This window comes from Cnephaeus nilssonii (genome assembly GCF_951640355.1).
Source record: "Cnephaeus nilssonii genome assembly, chromosome: 21".
Lineage (NCBI taxonomy): Eukaryota > Metazoa > Chordata > Mammalia > Chiroptera > Vespertilionidae > Cnephaeus > Cnephaeus nilssonii.
The window spans coordinates 33813494-33830884 of record NC_137092.1 but is presented as its reverse complement, the minus strand read 5'-3'; the positions used below and the strand labels follow the sequence as shown (position 1 = coordinate 33830884).

Here is a 17391-nt window from a genome sequence, read left to right as displayed (position 1 = left end):
ATTCAGGTCAATTATTTTTCCCTGGGTTACCTCTACTCCATGTTTCCACCTGCAAATCACCAGGTCCTCGGTATTTACATTAAATGTCAACAACCCCAAAAGTCTTGTCGATTCTCTCCTATTTGAAGAGAGTTGCATCCTTTCTAAACCCCCAAGTGCTTGGTCTCTGACTTGCTAAGGCTGCCTCTCGACTTTCGTCTTCTATGACGGGCATTTATGTGGTGTCTGACCCACTTATTTCATCCTCAGAGAACAAACTCCGAAAGCTCGATGAATGTGAAGCTCGATGAATGCACAGAGCCCTGTGCATTCGCATGTCCTCCATCTGATCTGGTTCTCCTTTTCTTTAATAAAAAAAAATAAAAAGCTGTGAGCAACTATCCCACACACAAGGAGAAACCCCATACCAATCACTTTTATAGCTCGAGGTATGTTGGAGGCTCTATTCACGTCCACTCACCACTTCCTCCAACTTTGCAACCTCTGCAATGAGGTCCCTATACAAACCCAACAATGTTTTTACATAAAGTTACTAGATTCATTGTATCGTGTGGGTCTTGCATGTGGATTTGGGTTCTCCCTCATATTTCACCTCCACTGACTCTCCGGTCTTTCCCTAGTACACAGTACCTTATGCTTAACATTGGCCTCTTTTGATTAATTTTCCCAAACATACTCTGAAGAGGGATTGGTGTGGAGCAGGCTTTCAGTAAATATGCATCCTAGGCATATCACTTGCGTCACCCTCATCCCGGGTCTCCAATAATTCTGAAGGTTAAGTGCTGTCACTTAGCTCTGCTCTCCTGGGATTCTATGAGCCCCACTACTTCTGGGCAGACACCTTTGATAATGGCATCTCCCCTATCACAAGATGTAGAGAGCCAGTCACAATTTAATTTTGCTGTAATATTGGTCCCTGTCACTGGTACATTCCTTATTGCCTTGGTAAATGGTACATCCATCCTCGGGGTTCTCCTGAAGAAAAAAAGCAGGTGGGTCTTCTGGTTTATAAAATGGATCACTCTGCCTACTTCACTGAAACTTGGATCACTTCCATTTTCTTCCATTGCAGTTCTGGAGTCTCTAGACCATGTAACATGAACCATCGTCTTCCTTAAATTTCTGAAAGCATCACAGAGAAATATCCAAACTGATTTCCAGGTCACTTGCTAGGCTGTTAAATTCTGTGTTATGAGAGAGGGTGCCCCACCTGAAAAACTCTCCGTTACCTGGCTTAAAGATCCCTTCCTAGGCACACTCTCCCAACTCCTCACACAGGCTAGGAAGGTAGCACAGAATCTGCATATGAGTCCTCTCCTCCCTTAGCAGGTCCAGCACATTCTTAGTCAGTTCATGCTGAGGTTTGACTCTAGCTATTGGTCTGATGCCTGGAGGTGAGGTGTGAACAGATCTGGAGGTGAGGAATTATGGGCTTATAAGATATATGACACATTTGATGTCTTTGCATGGTCTTCAAATAATGGGGGCACTATCTTATAACAAAGGAAAGTGAGCCTGTTATACAGGCTCTTTGAGTATAGGTGATTCTGGGGTTGAAGATTTTGTGGTCCATCTATATATTCTCATGCCGGGTCTAGAGGTACCATTCCTTCCATAAGGGCCCTTCCTTTTAGTACAAAACTTGCCAGATATAATAAATCGTATTTTATTGAAGTCCTATTATTTTTTTTATGATTATATCCAGAATTTGGCCTTTAGTTTAGCCTCCCAGCTACCTGAGACAAAAGTTTCTTTAAATACTGACAAGGAGGCCTTCTGGATTTCACACTTGGGTTTGAATTGTGATTGATTGCCTTGTTCTTTCATTTTTCAGCTAAGGGACACTGAGTCTGTATTAATGGTACTCAGTCACCCAGTTTCACAACCATTAATTCCATTTCTACTGTCCCTCTCAAATGTCAGAGGTATTGCACAAGCCAATGCATCTCCTTCCATCTTCATCCCATGGTACTTAGCAGGTGAAAATGTTCATAGTTGCAATCCTACAGCAAGCCAGGACTATCAATACTTCAGCCATCACCAGTGATTGCCAGTTGGCTGGTGGGTGATGCAACTCTAGAATCCCATTCTTAGAGTTTGCCTTTGAGGTCCACCTATGGTACAAACTGTGTTCAGTCAGTTTCTCCAGAATGGATTTAGATGTATCCAAATGTTTGATGGTGTGCTCATCAGGAAACTTTCTCTCTCTCTCTCTCTCTCTCTCTCTCTCTCTCTCTCTCTCTCTCCCTCTCTCTCTCTTTTTCTCTCTCTCTCTCTCAAACACACACACACACACACACACCAAAACTGTATGGCAATGAAGTAGCATGGTAGGGGAGCAAAGGAGCTGAGCAAGGATGTGTTCTCAGCTAGCGTAGCCTTCACTTGACCCATGGTGAGCTCTAGAGTATAAATTGCCTCACAGGATGCAGAGAACAGCTACAGCACTTAGACAGGTTCAAGCCTGGGAGTACTGAGAGGGCAGGATCCTCTAGTGGCAAAGCCATGTGCAAGTCCCAGCACAATTATAGCCAAAGGCTATGGTTGTAAGCTTGACCTTATGGTCTGAACCTGTGGTCCCACTTGGCTAAGTGATATTGGCTGTGGGAGGTGCAGCAAGTAAACAAAGCTTGATCAGGCGCATGTAATTGAGTAGGTTTGAAACCCAGGAGAACATTGTAAACATCTTGACCACGCCCTTCCTTTGCCTCATGGGATCTGGCTATAAAATAAAGACTCGGCTTGCAGGCCCTGGCACTGTCTCTCCATCAGAGAAGCACCATCCCATCTCGTGCCCAGCTGTTTTCTATTGTCTGTCTTTTCTTAATCCTTCACCGCCCCCTCTCAGGTTCACCCATGGTCATGCTGGCTTGGCACACAGAATTGTCCACACTGAAGGCAAGGAATCTGGGCTTTTGTATCCCAATATTAGTTGGGCATTGGTTGGTTCTGTGGCTGCGGTATAACTTCTAAAGTATTAGGATGAGGAGGCTCCTGTCATTTCAGCACATTCTCTGGAGAAGGTCACAAATCTATGCCATTAACTACACCACCAATAGCATCTGGTGGTGGACATACCATTGAAGAAAGCACAACAGTGTTGATTTATTCTTAAATGGCTGATTCATTGTCCTTACAGGAAGCCAAAATTGGCCAAAAAGTGGAAATTATTTTGGTATGAAGAAAAAGCTTGTATTTTAAATCAGTCTTGGGCTCAGAATTTGACTTAGCTACTAACTATCTAAGCGGTTTGAGGGCAGGTTATATTTTCTATCTAAACTGGTTTCCTCATTTATGCAATGAGGAAGGTAAAAACTATATCATAGTTTTTTTGAAGGTTAATTATGATAATTTATATAAAGTTCTGGTACACTACATGGTGAAAGATTAAAAGCAGGTTAATGGTTAATCATTTAAATCCCTTCTCTTTTTTGTGATTCCTCTTTCTAAAGGAAGTAACCATTTGGTGGTTTTGTTTTCCTTCATCTCTAGGAAGTTCACATTTAATTGCGCTTTCCTCAGTATTCCAAAGAGTTTCACTGGGTTGTATTTGGTTATTCTTCACATTTATTTTTGAGAGGTAAGCATTTTGGTTACTATGGGGATGTAGTTCAGCTGAGTAGTGAAGATTCCTTTAGGACAATTTCCAGAGCTTACTCTTTTGTTTTAGGCAACTAGCTAAACACAGATATCCACAGTTGGTGGGCAAGATATAGAATCCAGGTTGGTAGTTTCACCTGTCCCACTTAAGGAGACAATTTAGGAAATAATCTGGATGAACAGTCAGGCAGTCTTGGATGGTTAAGAGAAACCTTAGTCTTGGGGTTACCAATTCACGAAGCATAACAAATGCGCCTTCCATTCACTTGTCTCTTACTGCTCAGAGACAAAGTGTTGGGCTTCCTCCGCATCCAGCATCATCCACATAGCTGAAAGTCATACTAAACCTTCCTTTCTCTTTAGTTGATCATCTCCATCCATTTCACTTTCAGTGCATGCTTCTCCGGTGCCGATACAGACTAGGATAGTTCCTACACCAGAACAGTTTCACAGAGTGAGTCATCTGGGGTTTCTTTTATATCAGCACACCCAGGAAGTAAAGAGGCTCCCATTGAAGTATTATGAGAGTAACTAGAGGCCTGATGCACAAAATTTATGTTTGGGGTGGGGGGTGTCCCTCAGACCAGCCTGTGCCCTCTCCTAATCCAGGACCCCTCATTCCTAACTGCGCGCCTGCTTGCTCCTAACCACCTGCCTGCTCACTCCTTCCTATCCCCATGCTAGCTCTTTTCAGCTTGACTCATAGCTCCTTAGTGCTGCTCCTTAGGCTACACTCACCAGCTGTGAGCCTGGCTTTTGACTGAGAGGCACTCCCACTGTGGGAACTCACTGACCACCAGGGGCACCTCCTGCGTTGAGGGTCTGCCCCCTGGTTGTCAGTGTGTGTGTCATAGTGACCGATCTTTCTGGTCATCTGGCTGTTCTGCCATAGTGGTTGCTGGGCTTTATATATATAAATTATTGTTTAGAATGGATTCTTGAGTATTTTCCCACAGACTCATATTAGTGTGTTCTTGGTAGACCATAGGCTAGCTAGAACATTTAAATTTCTACATTAAATAACTTTATTCTATGATAAGTTCAAACCCCAAATTGAAGAAACCACTTTGCTGGACAAGTACTGTTTCTCAGATATTTTCCTTTCTTTTATACTATGCCTTGTAATTCCTGGAGAGCCCACCACATACCCTGTGCATTAGGACCTGCATGCCTTCATTTACTTAGAGAGGAATCATATATCCAGAAAGAAACTCATTACCTTTACAATCTGAACAGCAATGAAGTCTTGGGGTTACATAGTAAATACGTACAGCACCCCACAGGGCATTTGCATCAAGTTCCAAAATCTTCTTCCCAAAACTTTTCAGCTCTCCCTGACAGATCTGAGCTCAGCACCTGGTCTCCTAGTCACTCCCCCTGCTCCTCCCCTTTAGTGACACAGTGCTGGGACTTTGCCAAGGCTGAGTTCCTTAGTTTGGGCACCATTTTGACTGTTACTTACAGAACATTTCTTCATTTTGAGGCGAGGTGTCTAAGAACGCTGAGCCCAGTGTGGCACCTCTGAGACTCTGCACCATGCCCCCCACGTTGCAGAGCATTCTCCCAGCCCTGTACCTCCTTGGGGTCTTGACCCTACTGCTGTGCCCTTCAGGCCTGTGTGGTGAGTACAGTGGTTATTGGGGTAAAGGAGGTAGTTTCTCTAAGATATAAAGAAAAATACCAAACAACAATTCATCAAATGTAGTCAATTGGTGGTAGTTTATAACCTTTTTGAAAGAGTATAATGAACTATGTTATTAATAAAATGAAGAGTTTTAAAATATAAAAGACATTGTTCTAGATAGAGGCTGTTATTATGACTAGAATAATTGTGTTTATATGTAAAAATTCTTGTGAGGCTGGATTTGTTGTTATTGAAATTAATTTGTTGTTATATTATCTAAATGGAAATGTCCTTTAAGCAAAATATTTTTCTCTTGTGCTGGATTCATTTTTTTACTTGAGAGAATTCGTCTTCATTATAAAGATATTTCTATGCATATTCCCTGAAAATGGCTATCATGGCATATAAAATGTAGAACTTGGGATAGCTGGGAGGGAAAATCCTGAATCTAAAATAATAGTTGAATGATCTCATGTGAGCTAGCAGCTTGATTTGAAAGTGTGGAAGCCATGCCTTCTTCATCACTGAGAGAGGTGAGGGGGAAAGCATGGGTTTGTAAGGAAGAATTCATAACTGGGAGGTGATTTTTTCCTCAAACACCTGGACATCACCGAGCAGGAGCACTACCTTTAGGTCAGAGAGTCAGCACAGCCTGAAGAACATTCTGCCCAGGGGAAGTTCAGGCCTCCAAGTTGTCTCTGAGTTCTCCTCTCTTAGAGTCTGAGGTAGCCGAAGAAAACCTTATTAAACTTGTCAACATCTTTCAATCATTTCTTCATGTGTCTGTTTCCCTGTCTCTGTTTCTTCTCTTTCCTCAAATCTCCCATTATCTATGGCCTCAACCCTTTGAAATGGCATTTAATGTTTGTCAACTTTGACCTGAAATCTCCCTTTCTGATTCTGCCTGCCCTTTTCTTTATAGTAACAACCTTCTGAGGTCAGAGACTTTGCTCATTGCCTCAGTATTGATCTGCCTCTACTATCTTATCAGCTACTCGCTTCTACCCAACCCGTCAAGATGTATCTCCAACTCATTCCTGGACATCTTCCCCCGATACTCCAGTCCTCAGTTCTGTCAACATTTTCCTTAGAACGCATTTGTTGTCCTATTCTTATAGCACTTCTGTGACTGGTGTTGTAGTGTAACTATTTAAATCAGTGGTTCTCAACCTTTCTAATGCCAGGACCCTTTACTACAGTTCCTCATGTTGTGGTGACCCCCAACCATACAATTATTTTCGTTGCTACTTCATAACTATAATTTTGCTACTGTTAATGAATTTTAATGTAAATATCTGTGTTTTCCGATGGTCTTAGGCTCTATAGCAGCGGTTCTTAACCTGTTGGTTGCCACCCACAGGTTGAGAACCGCTAGCAGGGTCGCCTAAGACCATCAAAAACACAGGTATTCACATTACGATTCATAACAGTAGCAAAATTGCAGTTCTGAAGTAGCAACGAAAATAATTGTATGGTTGGGGGTCACCAAAACATGAGGAACTGTATTAAAAGGTTGCGACATTAGAAAGGTTGAGAACCACTGATTTAAATGGCTATATCTTATCTAAGTATATTGCAAGTATGGCTCTTAATATTACCTGAAGAGCCTAGTACAGAACTCCATACATATGTTATTCATGAAATTAAGAGCTATTTTTTAAACCTCACCTAAGGATTGGATTTAATTGATTTAAGAGAGAGAGGAAGGGAGAGAAAGAGGGAAAAATTGACCTGTTGCTTCCTGCATGCACCCCAACCAGGGATCAAACTCACAATCTGGGTGTGTTCCCTGATCAGCAATCGAATCTGTGACATTTTAGTGTCTTGGATGATGCTCCAACCCACTGAACCACATCAGCCAGGGCAGAGGCTATTTTTTATATTTCTAAGAAGGTACTTAATCTGAGGTTATATGGAACCTGTTGAGTTATACACAGGTGAATTAAACAGAATTTTATCACACAATTCTCATGACACTAACTGGATGTCCTACAATTTTAATGCATTCATAACACTGTCTACCTGGAGGAGTGTCAGGTCCCACAGCTTAAAGGCTCACTCCCACAAGACTGGTCCCACCCCACTTCGAATGCCAGTCACAAGGAGTAGGTTCCCAGATTACCCCCAACTTCTGTCCAATTAGGCTGCAAATCAGAGGGTCTTTGGACCTCCTTCTTGGGTTTGATTAATTTGTTAAAGTTATATATTTTAAAGTATATAAAGTTATATATATATATTTTTTTCTATTATCTCACATCATGTTAGCATCTTGTTGCTCAAGTATAATTGTGTTCCTCAAGTTAAATTTATAATTATATTAATTCAACAGGATGACTGTTATTGCCAGAAGAGACCATAAAGGGCTTGGAATTTGAGGGGACTCTCCCAATTTTTGTTTGCCGCATGTGGGTGTGGGACCAGCCCATTTTACATCTCTGCCCTCCTACCAGTATCAATGTGGCTTCTTCTTTAATTTCCTAGGCGTAAAACTTCCATTCAGCCAGATTTTGGTTGTTTTGAATGATGGTTGTTCTGTTTAGTTGCAATTTTGATGTGGTTGTGTGAGGAGGCAAGTACTACATTTACTTATGCCACCATCTTGACTGGAAGCCAATATAAGCTTTTGAAAACATTCTTTCTTCTGCATTTTTGGAAGTATAAGTTATTAGAGAGCTTAATAATGATGTAACCCTAGTGAAGTCATAAGGAGATAAATGTTATTTGTCATTGCTCTTGAATAAAATTGAAAATTACATTTTCATCCAGGTTTAATCTAACTTCTCATTTTGGAGGACCCTAATGCAATTATTTAATTGGAAGGAAATGACTGGGTTGAACTACTTTAGCAAATCAGGGACAGGAAGTGAGGACTCAAGGTGTCTCAGGTACCCTTGTCTGTTTCCCCAATCTCTCTTGTGTGGCAAACTCTTTTAAATATAGAAATAACATGATGAGCCTCCTCATGGTGACTTTACTAACCTCACTTTTTATTAGCCTCACTTTTTATTTTTTAGAGGTTTGTTGTCCAGTACCAGAGCTGAAGTATGGCAAAATCATTCTGCAAAGACAACAGAGAAAAGCTTTGGCCAATAAGTGTGAATATTTCCATGGAGACTCGATTTCATATTCATGTGATGGGAGCCATAACTCTGAAGCTTCATGCCAAGAAGATGGCACCTGGAGTCCTGAAACACCAACATGTGGAGAGAGTAAGAGCTTATGGAATTATGTTATCTTAAAAGTTTCTTCATATCAAAGTATTGGGGATTATTAAGGGAAGGGTTCAATTTAGGTAAAAAGAATTTCTATACTCTGCATGATTCTTAGAATGGATACATTTGTTTAATAGCACTGTCTCCAGTCCAAATTTCTTCCCTCCCACCCAATGGTTGCTCCCATTTTCTTGACCTTCCTGGTTTCCTTTCCTGAATCAGTGAAGTTAGGTCACATCTCATAGAGCAGCGAGACTCCTGAATTATTGTGTTCTGATTTTTGGTATTTATTCTCTTCTCTTCCATTGTTTCTGGTCCATATTCCTTAACCTGCAGAACAAGACTCCCAAATCTATTTGGACTTGCTTCCTTTCTTCTGCTGCCTCTCAGCCTTTCTTCAGCCTGTCAGTGTGAAATGCCTACCTCTCCCTCACCAAGAGCACTTAAGTACTAACCACAATCCTCTTGTCTCCCACTGTTTTTCCATAACCCTATCCGTTGATGACCAGGAATAAGCATTGTTACCTGAATAGTGATTCTTTGCCTTGCCTTCTGAAAGAAGCCCAAAGGAGCTCCAAAGTGACCCGGTATCAAGTCACAGTTGAGAAGCCAATGAGAATCTTATCTCCCCTAGTTGAAGTGTTTCACTTTGCCTACCAGCGCTTTTCTATCTGCAGGTCACAGAGTTCAGAGATTAGAAGCATATTTCCCCCAAAAGTTCACTTAGAGTGAATATAAATGGGATTACTCATGCTTCCATCTCTTGGTTTCTAGGCTCATGAACTTTTTTTTTTTTTAATAGAAAGTTCGTCTTTGATTTAAAGTGAATACTGTGTTCTTAAAGTTACTGTAAGTAATATTGTAAAGTCCCATTTTTGTCAAGTACTGCCTCTCAACCGGCACTTCAGCTAAGCCTTTAACAGGCCATTCCAATGTCTTAACAGGCTGTAGGTTCTAGGTGACACAGTTTGTAATATAAGGAGTGCATTTCATAGTCGCATCTCAATACCATACCTCTTTTGCTGTGGTGGCATGTAGTGGGATCCTCTGCCAATTGTTTAAACACTCTGTCATCCTTCAGATAACAGTGCTGACTGAAATCCTGTAGGCAGAAGAGGAAAGCCCATACCTGGAATAGTTGTCTCTTTCTGTCAGAATAAATAGCTGTCCCTTCCAAGTGGAAGGGGATCCAATGTAGTCATCAACCAAGTGACTTTTTGGTTGTCTCAAGGGATGACTCACATCAGGGACTTAGCATTGTTGCTGGCAGGTTGGATATTCAGTGACAGGAATTGCTAGTCAACCTTGGGAAGTAGCAGTTCATGCTGTTGGGCTGATGCTTGACCTTCATCCATGTCGCCTTGACCACTTTATCCTTTTCTTCTTGTGACATCTCTGCTGAGGCCAATGATAGAGGATGGCTGACTTCAGCTGGCTGAGGCATTTTTGTTTAATTATTCGTTTACTGCCTCTTAAATTGGGGGTGCTTGGCTGGTGTTAACATGCAAATAAAAACTTGACATTTCCTGGTCACTCCCATATGTCCAGTCACCTGCTTCTACCCCAGATCTCCTTGTGCCCTATCTTCCAATCTTTGTACTTAACGGCTATGACAGACAAACCATTCATTCCAGGCCACAAACCCCAATTTAGTCTACCCATATGCCACTTCTTTTCTAAAAAAAATAGAATGAGCAGATATATCACCTAAATCTTTGCTTATCAGAAATATTTCCCCTTACTACTGACCTTTGAGGCCACCCTGATTGGGCTCTAATACATCTTCCATCCAATTTAGCTTGTACACACATATTAAAAATATTATGCTGTGAACCAGGGTCAAGCTTTCCTCTGCTGGGTAAGCTTGCTTGTGATGGATACCCCATATAGCTATAAGTGCGAGCTAAAAGAGAGGCACTAGTGCCACAGTGAATAGGTATAAGCGGGATGTGGGCTCCTTGTTTGTTCAACTTGCTTGTGCCATCTGGTCTTGCTCATGCTCAATCCCAGATGCACCACATTCATCTTATAATGGATGCTTGCCTGCCTGACCTTACAACTTGATGGGTCTGAAAGACCCAGCTCATAATGAGTGATTTGGGCTGCATGGTCACATGATGACCAAGGTCAAGAGCTGTCACTATCAAGACTAAGTAACATGCCAGGAATTCTATTTCAAAAAGTACACAATTCTCTACTGCAGTGCATGGCCCTGCTTTAGTATTTCAAGGGTCTATGATGTGATTGTCCCATTGACATTTGCATCTTTTTCTACTGTAGCCACCTCAGTACACTAGGCTCTGCAGGGTCTTAGGGCCAAGCAACAGAGAGGATTTCACTGCTGACTGGACTTGCCACAGAGCCCTCTCCTAACTTGGGACCTATTCAAACCTGACAATCTTTTCTGTCACCTAGCATATGGGTTGGACTAGCATTCCCAAGTATGGAATATGCTGCCTTTAGAATCTAAAAGTCATGCTAGGCATTGTGATTCCTTCCTTGTGGCACAAAGTACCATTTAAAATTATTTGACTTTAGTTTATTTTTTTTCCAATTTTTTTTATTAAGGTATTATATGTGTACATATCTTACCATTGCCCCCTGCACCCCACTCCCATATATGCCCTCACCCCCCAGAGTTTTGCGTCCATTGGTTATGCTTATATGCATGCATAAAAGTCCTTTGATTAATCTCTTATCTTCCCCACCTCTCCCTAACCTTCCTGCTGTAATTTGACAGACTGTTTGATGCTTTACTGCCTCTGTATCTATCTTTTTGTTCAAGTTTATAATGTTCTTTATTATCCATAAATGAGTGAGATCATGTGGTATTTTTCTTTCATTGACTGGCTTATTTCACTTAACATAATGTTCTCCAATTCCATCCAGGTTGCTGCAAATGGTAAGAATTTCTTCTTTTTTATGGCAGCATAATATTCCATTGTGTAGATGTACCACAGTTTTCTGATCCAGTCATCTGCTTGATGGGCACTTAGGCTGTTTCCAGATCTTAGCTATTGTAAATTGTGCTGCTATGAACATAGGGGTGCATATATCCTTTCTTATTGGTGTTCCCAGTTTCTTAGGATATATTCCTAGGAGTGGGATTACTGGGTCAAATGGGAATTCCATTTTCAGTTTTTTTGAGGAAACTCCATACTGTTCTCCACAGTGGCTGCACCAGTCTGCATTCCCACCAGCAGTGCACGAGGGTTCCTTTTTCTCCGCATCCTCACCAACACTTGTCGTTTGTTGATTTGTTGATGATAGCCATTCTGACAGGTGTGAGATGGTACCGCATTGTTGTTTTGATTTGCATCTCTCGGATAATTAGTGACGTTGAGCATGTTTTCATGTGTCTCTTGGCCTTCCTTCTGTCTTCTTTGGAAAAGATTCTATTTAGGTCCGTTGCCCATTTTTTTATTGGATCATTTATCTTCCTTTTATTAAGTTGTATAAGCTGCCTGTAGATGTTGGAGATTAAACCTTTATCAGTGATGCTATTTGCAAATACGTTCTCTCATGCAGTGGGCTTTCTTGTTTTGTTGATAGTTTCTTTTGCTGTAAAAAAGCTTTTTATTTTGATGTAGTCCCATTTGTTTATTTTCTCTTTAGCTTCCATTGTCCTAGGGGCAGTATCGGTGAAGAAGTTCTTTTGGCATATGTCTGAGATTTTGCTGCCTGTGGATTCCTCTAGTATTTTTATGGTTTCCCGTCTTATGTTTAAGTCCTGTATCCATTTTGAGTTTATTTTTGTGTATGGCGTAAGTTTGTGATCTAGCTTCATTTTTTTGCATGTATCTGTCCAATTTTCCCAACACCATTTATTGAAGAGACTGTCTTTATTCCATTGTATGTTCATGCCTCCTTTGTCAAATGTTATTTGAGCATAGTGGTTTGGGTCAATATCTGGATTCTCTATTCTGTTCCATTGATCAATATGTCTGTTCTTGTGCCAGTACCAGGCTGTTTTGAGAATAGTGGCTTTGTAAAAGGCAATCCCATTTACCATCGCACCAAAAAAATTAAGATACCTAGGAATAAACTTAACTAAGGAGGTAAAAGACCTATACACGGAAAACTACAGGACACTGAAAAAAGAGATAGAGGAAGACATAAACAGATGGAAGAACATACCATGTTCATGGATTGGTAGAATCAACATCATTAAAATGTCCATACTACCCAAAGCAATCTATAGATTCAATGCAGTCCCCATTAAAATACCAACGGCATATTTCACAGACCTTGAAAGAACTCTCCAAAAATTCATCTGGAATAAAAAAAGACCCCGAATAGCCACAGCAATCCTGAGAAAGAAGAATAAAGTGGGAGGGATCTCAATATCGACTTTAGTTTAGATGGGATAGCCTAGCATTCCCTGAACCCTGGAAATCTTAACAATTAACCGATGTGGCAAATACCTGAATTGTTACCTCTATACTCTGGAAGTTCATCATATGAATTGTAAAAAGCCAGTGTTTCTCATCTTGTTTCCCCACTATGTCTTCTTTACTACTCACATGGAACACTGACAACACTTCTGGTCACCAACTCTGTAGGTGGTTTTCCCACATCACACAATTCTCATGACACCAACTGGGTTCCCACAATTTAATTCATTCATAACACTGTATACCTGGAGGTAGTTATAGACCCCATAGGTTAAGGGCTCACTCCCACAAAACAGATTCCACCCCATGTTGAATGCCAGACACAACGAGTAGGTTCCTGGATTACCCCCAAAGAGGCTACAAATCAGAGGTTCTTTGGATCCCCTCCTTGGGTTTGATTAATTTGTTAAAGTGGCTCACAGAACACAGGGAAATACTTACATTTACCAGTTTATTAACAGATATGATAAAGGAGATGAATGAACAGCCAGATAAAGAAATACATAGGGCAAAGTCTGGGAGGGTCCCAAAAATGGAGCTTCTGTGCCCATGGAGTTGTGGTTCTTCACCCTCCTGGTAGGTGGATGTGTTCATGCATCTGGAAGCTCTATGAACTCCCTACTCTTGGAATTTGATGGAGGCTTCCTCATGTAGGCATGATCAAGTATTAATTAGGTTTCCAGGCTCTCTCCGGAAGAGGGGAAGATTCCAAACTTCTAATTATGGTTTGGTCCTTCTGGTGACTAGCCCCTGCCAGGAACTCACCCAGAGTCACCTCATTAGAATAAAAGATGCTCCTAGTGCTCTTATCATAAAGGAATTGCAAGGGTTTCAGGATCTCTGTTCCCAGAAAAAAAATTATATATATATATATATATATATATATATATATATATATATATATATAACAGAAGATGTTATATATATATATATATATATATATATATATATATATATATATATATATATATATATCATGCTAGGGTCTTCTTGCTCATTCAATAGAATTAATATGATGCCACTGATATACTGGATTAATATGATATTGTTTGTATGTTCAGATGCTCATGATACCTTCCGACTATTCCGAGAGGGGCAGGTGAGTTTTCATTGGACAAGGCTAACAATTCAAATGTATGATATTGACCCTGTGTGTGCAGATTGTTTCTGATCTTCTTTTCTGATAGGGTGGGAAAGAAGGACTTTGCTAAAACAGTGGCCTCATTTCCCCGAAGACATATTAAAACCAAGTTACCATATCTGGTACAGTGTCCGTAGTAGGGGCTAAAATGTTGAGTGTTCAGCAGTCTACTGTAATTGTCCAGAATTCTAATTTTTGTAGTAGACAGACTGGGGAAATAAATGGCGATATGATGAGAATGACCACTTCTGCATCTTTAGTTCTTTAAGAGTGGCACTAATTTCTCCCTTCCCCTCTACACATATACTTATGTATTTTAAAGTAAATTTGTGGAGTGACATTGGTTAATATGATACATATTTTAAATTGGCTTTCCTTGCTTTAAGAAGGAGGGGTCTACTTGGCCTTCTTGCATGTGATTGCTGTTACCACACAGGTCAATGACCCAATATGGAGGATGGAGAACTCCCAATTTTGTTTATCAGATTATACTTTTGAAGACTATAGAAATGACCACCATGTGGTCTATTAGGGTGCCATCATGGTTCTTCAGCACGAGGCTTAGGGGAGGGCAGCCCAGGAACTTGGGTTGGGCTAAGTGACCCCTTGGGCAGAGAAGATGGCAGGACAGGACAGAGCCTACAGAAACCACACAGATTCTGGGATGTGCTGTTTTTATGTCCTCTGAGCTCAAGCTCTCTCACTTTATGTCTTCCCATCAAGGTTGCTATTATCCTCCTGTCATTGATCATGGACGTCCTAAACTAACTACACACACATTTGGACCAAATGTGGCTAACTACGAATGTGACAAAGGATACATTCTTGTTGGAAATCCCACACTCTCCTGCAGTTATTCTCGCTGGTCTGGTCCACCTCCTCAATGCACAGGTAACTCCAGCCCACAGCTAAGTGGGAGGAACTGTCATGCAGGGATTGAGAATAATGTTTCTTTCCAGCCAGAGGCAGAACAAAAACATATGATTTATTTATTTTAAATAATTACTATATCCAAATGGTACCCAAAGCAAACAAAAGTACAAGGGGTATGCAGAATCATTAATCTCCCCTATTTCTTTCTCCCAGTTACAAAATTCAGCCTCCTTGAGGCAGCCCCTGTTCCCACTTTCTTGCATATCTCTGGAAATAGTCTACAGGTGGTACATTTTCTTGTGGCCTGGAGCAAAATTTCCATGGAAACTTGCTCTGGCATGAATGTAGGCTCTCAGGGGCTGATTCCAAACACTAGGAATGAGCCTCGTGCAGTGTAGGGCACCACCTGCAAATGCTGGAGGCCTGTGGTGTGGCATTCCCAGTTTGCAAACTGATGTGGGGATGGGCGGTGTGAAGATCAGGTTTGCTTTTTGCATGCATACAGGTTTAGTGTCACTTTGCCATCAACAACTCCAGGAATTATTTGTCACCATTGGTTCTTTTGCTCACAAGAGGACAATGGACAAGAGAGAACATTTTATCCCCAGTGTTTTGTAGGGATCACAATATGAGGGATTGTTGCTTTGATTGTTGCTGAGTCTGGGGTCCTGTGCCTTTTTTATACCCTGTCATGTAATTTAAAGATGCTATGTCTTCAACAAGTTTCTTAACCTCTCTCTATCTCATTTTTTCTTATTTAAATGGGAATAATAACAGTGCTCACTTTATAGAGAGGAGTGAGACTTCAATGAGATAATCACATAAAATGGTGATTCCTGAAGAATGATATGAGCCAATGCTCAATCAACATGGGAACTAATATTATTACTCTCAAAAGAAAAAAGATAAGACAATGAGCAGCACCTACATGTAGTTCATTTTAATCATCCCAGCCTGTGATAAGTCTTCTTTTCTTAGATTTACAGATGTCTTAACTGTGCTTTCCTTATAGCTGTGTGTCCAACACCAGAGATAGAACATGGGAATCTGCTTGTGGATAAGGATCAGTTTGTTGAAACTGAAATTGTCACCATGCAGTGTGACTCTGGCTATGCTGTGGTCGGTCCTCAAAACATCACCTGCTTAGAGGACAGAACCTGGTACCCTGAGGTGCCCAAGTGTGAGTGGGTAAGTGGCACAATTCAAGGAACTTCCTGTGCTTTCAAACCCTAAAAATGGTGCCTCCCTAAAGCACTGTCCCAGCCAGCGAAGGTGAGATCTGACTTGCCAGGACTCATTTCTCAGTCATTCAAAAGAACTCTCTTGTTTTCCCTTGGAGCACACATTTAGGATGTCAAGTTTTCCTACTCTCACTTAGAACAGGAAAAGCTGAGCCCCTTAAGGAGTGGAGGCTCTCAGAGACCTGGGAGTACTCCTACATTTCCTTTTCTAGACTATAATACACTGTGTTCTGTGTCTGGATGGGTAGCCAAAATAGCCTCTGTCCCAACAGAGGCCTTGTGGGAAGTGTCTCAGGAAGATCTATATCCCTCTGGGAAGACTACAGTGGGGCCCGTGGTCTCCTGGTCTTCCTGCTCTCCCATCAATCCTGGGGGTGGTCTTGGACCTGACCCTCTGTCCTGCATTGTCATGATCTCAGAGAAGCCTCCCAACCACTCAGCACCTGTGTCTCTTTTAGGTGGTCCCTGCAGGCTGTGAGGAAGTGCTAGCAGGCAGAAAACTCATGCAGTGTCTTCCTAGTGCGGAGGATGTGAAGATGGCCCTGGAGCTATATAAATTGTCTTTGGAAATTGCACTCTTGGAAGTGCAGAGAGACAAGGCGAAGAAATCCATTCTGGAGTCACCACTCTGATTTTTCCCAGAAGAGGCAGGGAAAGGTGCCCTGCTGCCTTCCATTGAATAGGGGTGACTTTAGTTTAGCAACTCTGCCATTCTTTTGCATTGTATTAAATACCCTAAATGATAATTTGCTTTTTTTTGGCTAGTGCTTTGAGATGATAGAATTGTTGATAATCTTATGGCTTACATTTTTGCTTTTTTGAACATAAAGTGCACATTTTTCCATTAAAAATTTACTTATAGAGCACAATTTTGTCTTTGTGGTCATTGAGGTCCATATACAAACATCAAAATGTATTTACATAAAGTTACTACATTAATTGTATTTTGTGGGTCTTGCTTGTGGACTTGGGTTCATGGCAGTTATATTTCCCTGGATTACCTCTACTCCATGTTCCCACCTGCAAATCACCAGATCCTCAGTATTTACATTAAATGTCAACATGCCTCAAAAGTCTTGTCCATTCTCTCCTATTTGAAGAGAGTTACACCCTTTCTCAACCCCCAAGTGCTTGGTCTCTGACTTGCTACGGCTGCCTCTCAACTTTCATCTTATACGAAGGGCATGTATGTTGTGTCTGACCCACTTATTTCTTTCTCAAAGAACAAACTCTGAAAGCTCAATGAATGTGAAGCCCACATGGCAGCCCCCTGTGCATTCGCAAGTCCTTCATCTGATCTGGTTCT

The 17391-nt window shown here is 41.2% G+C and overlaps 1 protein-coding gene across 1 annotated transcript; it reads left to right on the top strand.

Moving 5' to 3' along the window:
- Nucleotides 1-5090: 5090 nt before the first annotated feature.
- On the top strand, nt 5091-16838 carry LOC307093293 (C4b-binding protein alpha chain-like). Its single transcript, XM_079761272.1, has 5 exons — nt 5091-5221; nt 8239-8433; nt 14695-14862; nt 15857-16032; nt 16544-16838. The coding sequence occupies exons 1-5, from the start codon at nt 5137-5139 to the stop codon at nt 16715-16717; spliced, it is 798 nt and encodes a 265-aa protein (XP_079617398.1). The 5' UTR covers nt 5091-5136; the 3' UTR covers nt 16718-16838.
- Nucleotides 16839-17391: the final 553 nt, after the last annotated feature.

What these genes read in the sequence shown, in the direction of transcription:
- LOC307093293 (XM_079761272.1), top strand. Translation starts at nt 5,137, where the DNA reads ATGCCCCCCACGTTGCAGAGCATTCTCCCAGCCCTGTACCTCCTTGGG. An exon ending in GTGCCCTTCAGGCCTGTGTG is followed by an intron (nt 5,222 to 8,238) that starts GTGAGTACAGTG and finishes TTTATTTTTTAG; the next exon opens with AGGTTTGTTGTCCAGTACCA. An exon ending in AGGTGCCCAAGTGTGAGTGG is followed by an intron (nt 16,033 to 16,543) that starts GTAAGTGGCACA and finishes TGTCTCTTTTAG; the next exon opens with GTGGTCCCTGCAGGCTGTGA.